Source organism: Sinocyclocheilus rhinocerous, unplaced genomic scaffold (genome assembly GCF_001515625.1).
Source record: "Sinocyclocheilus rhinocerous isolate Xijiao unplaced genomic scaffold, SAMN03320098_v1.1 scaffold634, whole genome shotgun sequence".
Taxonomy (NCBI): Eukaryota; Metazoa; Chordata; class Actinopteri; order Cypriniformes; family Cyprinidae; genus Sinocyclocheilus; species Sinocyclocheilus rhinocerous.
In genome coordinates, this window is record NW_015657979.1 from 176558 (window position 1) to 182393 (window position 5836).

Here is a 5836-nt window from a genome sequence, read left to right on the forward strand (position 1 = left end):
TTAAAAGTGACAGCATAGGCATTTATAATGTTACAAAAATAAATGCTTTTCTTTCGAACTTTCAGTTCATCAAGGAATCTTGAAAACACATGAGGTTAAGAAATACATGTTTGTGTTTTTGCATTTCTGAAGCTGGAACAGCAGTCTGAGTTTTTGTTGTTTTTTTCCCCCTTCCCCAAATAAACCCAAATTTATTCGTATACGTTTTATCCGCATGTGTGTTTCCTAGGAAACGAACCATGACCTTGACATCACTGGCGTTGTGTTCTACCAGTGAAGCTGCACTGTAATATCAGGTTTTTTTTTAAAGTCACTCACTGTTCATTTAGCATTGCTGAAGAGTGAATCTACTATATAAAGAGCTTTGAAATGGTACTTTCCTCTTGCACATGCTCATTAGATTGAACACATCCACAGCTGCTCACAGATATTTCAATGATAGATTTAACAGATTGAGTAATAATGAAGCAAATATAACCTTATTAATTGAGTTTATCATATTTTTTAAACATGTTCATTAAAGTATTATACCACTTATCCAGATATCTTAAAAAGAAAAGTCACACGAGCTTCCTGTTGTCATTAACGAATGAGTGTTGCTGTAGTGTGGTGGGTGTCACGGCACATTTGGAGCAAAAAGCAATTTGGTTTACCTGCATGCACTGACTAGTCACTTTTCCCAGCATTCTTCAAGGTAAATCTGATGAGATAAACAGAACACCAACCTCTCTCTGTCTGTTCCTTGAAGAATGCTATTCCTCTCCCTCTCTCCATGTATGCATGTGAATGTATATGTCCAGAGAGAGAGGTCTTCATTATCATCTTACACAGTACATACTGCAGCTTAGCAAGCCAGATGATTTTGTAACTACAATCTCCCTATATCTGTCTGTCTCTCTATATTACAGGAGACGGCACTGAAACCACCACTCTATGGCACACTCTGTGGCACAGGTACAGCTCGCTCCCACAGGATAAAAATCAATCTCTAGCTGCCATTTCCTAAAGAGAGGGAGGGAGGGAGAGGAAGGCACTCACTGAAGAGGTGAAAACACGAACTGTACAGATTCTCCAGCCTCAAACGAGTCCTAGAGAGTAATGCCAGACTAATTTAACCATCCGAAACTCTGCTTGTGACATGTAGGAGGTTTGAAATGCTTTGTTTGACCCCTTTTGTCCTCATTCACCGGTTGCACCGAATAGGGCTCGAGAGACACCTCCACTCTGCTTATCCAAATGGAATATGTATATGGCAAAGACCTCTGTATAGGATGTTTATATAGATATGTATTTATGTATAGCAGCAGCACAGTCCTTGTCGTCTGTGTGTCTATTTATTGATTTTGTTCACTGATTTTCTTGATTGACACGTTAGACAAAGTTCGATGAAACTTCGATGCGATTCTTTTTCTCCTTTTTCATATCCGGCTAACTCCATTGACATTACATTGAAATGCATGGCCCTCCATAGGAGGTACCAGCACGTTTTAGCTCTGTCACTGATTACCTCCAAATTTGGGACGTGGAAGATTCAAAACGAGCCCTAATGCTTTGCTAGGCTGCAATCATATGGGACAGCGCTCCAGCTTCCTAATCAAAGAATCCCCTTGTACGCAGTAGAAAGGGACACCGGGTCTGACCTTTATATGTTGTTGTCCGCTTTTACCAGAGCCAATATAACTTGTGAGATGTATTTACTGATTTTGAATAGAAAGCCTCCGGCAATCTTGTCATACGAGATGGTAGGTTTTAGTTACATCACCTGGGTGTTCGTATATTCTGAAACTGACATGCTATGTATTCATACAACCGGAGATAAAAAATAAAAAATTAAATAAAAGTATATTAAAAGTAGAAAATACAGTACAGAGCACGAGAATACAACGTGGACTATACAGATTTTATGTCAACAGCAATAAATTTACGATAAATCGAGAACTCACCCCACATGAGCACTTTAAAGTCGTGATAATAAGCATCCCACCGCTAAAGCTCTCTTCTGTGAAACTCAACAGTCGGGTATTTCCATCTTGAATGAATATTACATCACTAATAAATTGCTTCAATGGATAGCACTTTTGTTCAAGCAGTAATTTACTCCTTTTTAGCAAATGGACTGATTTGTAGAAGTGTCTTGGGCCCAAATGTTTGACCTCTTATTCTTGCAGAGGTATCATATTTCTTAATGGTGACAAGTGTAACACTCTGGAGTAGGTAACACAGAATGACTCACACATAAAACTGTGCACTGTGCAAGAAACAATTAGACATGCCTGGATATTTGCCATAGACAAAGAATGAGAGGGGAGGGGAAAAAAAGTAACAAATTGACTTTTTCTTTTCATGTAAGGAGTTGGTTAAATCACTTTCGTTATAAATGAAGCACCTTACATTATCTTTGTATTCTACGTTGATTTGCCAACATGTGAAGTAAACTGTATATAACTGTTTCATGTATGTTTGAGCTTTGGAAGTTTATTAAAGTCTTTTGCATTGTATTGCACATTTCCATGTGTCATTTATTGACCAACCAATTTTAAGTTCATATACTGTGGGGTCCAAAACTCTGAGATGAATAGTGTTAATGATTCTGTATTGTAGTTTTCTAATGTTATTTTTTTTTTTTTATTAGATTGATTGATTTTTATATTATTTAGATAACTTTTTACAATGAGGTTCCATTAGTTAACATTAGTTAATGCATTAACAAACATTAAATAATGAGTAATATATATTATTTTATTTATTTATTTATTTATTTTTTGCAGTATTTATTCATCTTTGTTAATGCTAGTTGCTAAAATACAGCTGTTTATTGTTAGATCAGGTCCATTAAATAATTTTTATATAATGTAATTTATATAATTTTTATATAATATTTATTATATAAATCATTTTAATAACGTATTAATAAATGTTGAAATTAACATAAATTAAGATGACTAACAATGAAAAAATACTTCTTTATTCAAGTAAACTAATGTCGTTAACGAATGTTAACAAATGGAACCTTATTGTAAAGTGTTAACTTTATTTACTTATTCATTTTGATTACCTTTTTAAGGGGGAAAAGTTTTTCTATGAGGTCTCTCTCTCTCTCTCTCTTTGTTATGTTTTGTGTTAATTATTACTTTATTTCCCATTTAACTTATTTTCTTTTAAAATATTTATTTTACTTTTTATTGTTATGTTTTATGTTAATTATTACTTTATTTCCCATTAATATTTATTATTATTATTATTATTGTACTGTGACGCTTTAAGCTAAATGTTGTGGTGCAGTAATTAAAACCTATATAAAACACAGAAGTCATGTTAGCCCACATGGGCTCTTTTAACTCACAAGTACACTGCAGTCTATGGAAGTACACAAATTACAACACCAATTTTTTTGCCCAATTATGCAACTGCACTGGAATTTATGCATCTTTTGAAATATACCTTTTTTTATCTAAGACTGAAAAATTACAATTTTAAGGCTCACTGATCACACAACTGTATTTCCTCAACATCCGTTTGTGAGCAGGCCCAAGAGCCAGCCATTGTTCCCATGTATGTGGTTTCAAAGCAGCTGTTCCAGAAGTTCACATGAAAGAAAGGAGAAATGAGAGGCGCAATGGAAAACAATTTAATTGCTTATCAAAGTTACTTTAAATTGCAAGACTGGAAAGCTAATAATTTCCCTTGAGGGAAATATGTCCTTGGTGATTAGAGAAAATGGTGCACATTCACTATGTTGAGCTTGTATCTTTTTGTCTTCCTGGGATAGTGTGCAAATGTCAGCCTGCTATTAATATCGCAATGTAAACTCTCAGTGTGCTAAACTCTGTGTAAATTCATGACGATGTAGGCATGCACTCTTCCATAAGAACTAAATGATAAGACCATCACCAAAGCACATCATAAAACTAATTTTGCTCACTCAACTTGCACAATCGTTTCCGATAAATACGAAACCATGTTTAACAATTCAGTGTCAGATATGTAAAAGATAACTTCAGCAGGCTGCTGCTTTGACACCAGCACAGCACTAGCAACACCAAGGTCATGGGTTCAATTCCCAGAGAATGCATGAGCTGATTGAATATAGCATGAATGCAATGTAAGTCACATTGGATAAAGTGAAGTGAAGTGACATGTGGCCAAGTATGGTGACCCATACTAGGAATTAGTGCTCTGCATTTATCCCATCCAAAGTGCACACACACAGCAGTGAACACACACACACCATGAACACACACCCGGAGCAGTGGGCAGCCATTTTTTGCTGCAGTGCCCGGGGAGCAGTTGGGGGTTCGGTGCCTCGCTCAAGGACATCTCAGTCGTGGTATTGAAGGTGGGAGAGAGCGCTGTACATTCACTCCCCCCACCTACAATCCCTGCCGGTACGAGACTCGAACCCGCAATCTTTGAGTTACGAGTCTTGACTCTCTAACCATTAGGCCACGACTTCCCAAATGCATACATGTAAACATTTTATCAGATGAGAAAATACAAAAGTACAAAACACAAGAGACTAGCACAGTTATGTAGGAAATCATTTGCCTTGTACAACGGTCAATTATAGGCTACTGTTAAGTGGTCGTTATACAAATCTGAGTGCAGAACGCCGCAATCAACCAATCGCAATCAAGCATTCCAGTCTTATTACTGTCTTTGGATTTAAAGAATGGGCAAAAATCTTCCAACAGATTGGTTTCCATCTGCTGGCAAATTATGTTTCTTAAAGATATGTAATTTAGCCATTGTTATTCTTCAAATTGACTGTGACAGCTGAGGAGAGATTCTTGTGTTGGCTCTGCTTGATTTGTGGCATTGAGCTTAAATGTATTATTTGTTTGACAGCATTTAGAGGAAGGAGAATTCCCACCGAATCAAATAGAAATGCTAGCTGCATGCAGTGGATTATGTGGCTCCATGTGGTGTGCTCAAAGCTGAAATACCTGCACGTTTGCTCATAATCTAATAAAGCAACTGTCAATAAGGAGACTTATTAACTGAGTCTGTAAAGTTACGGGCTTAATAATGGAGATGCCTCAGGGATTGACCGCATTAGCCTAGAACAACCTTCAACATATTAAAGGTGCAGTTCACCCAAAAATTGAAAATCATTTACACACAAAATGAGGTAATGTTCGTTTACACTACCGTTCAAAAGTTTGGGGTCAGTACCAAAGATTTCTATGTCAAACAAATGCTGTTCTATGTTTTTATTCCCTGATCAAAATGTATCCTGGTTTCAACAAAAATATTAAGCAGCGAAACTGTTTTCAACATTGATCATACTAATAAATGTTTCTTGAGCAGCAAATCAACATATTAGAATGATTTCTGAAGGATCATGTGACACTGGAGACTGCAGTAATGATGCTGAAAATTCAGCTTTGCATCATATGAATAAATTACATTTTGCAATATATTAAAATACTAAACTGTTATTTTAAATTGTAATTAGAGTTTACAGTATTGTTTTATAAAATAAACATTTTTACTGTATTTTTTATTTAATAGATGCTTTTTTTTTTCCTTTGGAATGTCATGAAAGTGTAGCTTTTGGGTGAACAATCTTTTTAATGTCTCATTTGTTTGCACTTTACCTTTACATCTGACCTTCCACAGTGTTACAACCCTAAGAAACACATTTTTTGCTTTTCGTTTCCTGTGAGTGTTGGTGGGAAAGAACAAATGCATAAATACATAAATTGTATCTAAAAATAACTAAAGAGTCGCATTTAATTTTGATTAATTTAAGGAAACTTGATGATTTGAAACAAGCTGCACTGCCAGGCACAGCACAATGAAAGTGATACCATTGAGGATTTGCATTACTTGACTG

The 5836-nt window shown here is 35.7% G+C and overlaps 1 protein-coding gene across 1 annotated transcript in view; it reads left to right on the top strand.

Moving 5' to 3' along the window:
• Positions 1-2380, top strand: part of LOC107721974 (protocadherin-11 X-linked-like) — a 17987-nt gene extending 15607 nt beyond the window's left edge. Inside the window, exon 3 of the mRNA XM_016530208.1 lies at positions 909-2380. Coding sequence (XP_016385694.1) covers positions 909-992 — 84 coding nt within the window. The 3' untranslated portion in view covers positions 993-2380. The remainder of the gene's footprint in view (positions 1-908) is intronic.
• The last annotated feature ends 3456 nt before the right edge of the window (positions 2381-5836 follow it).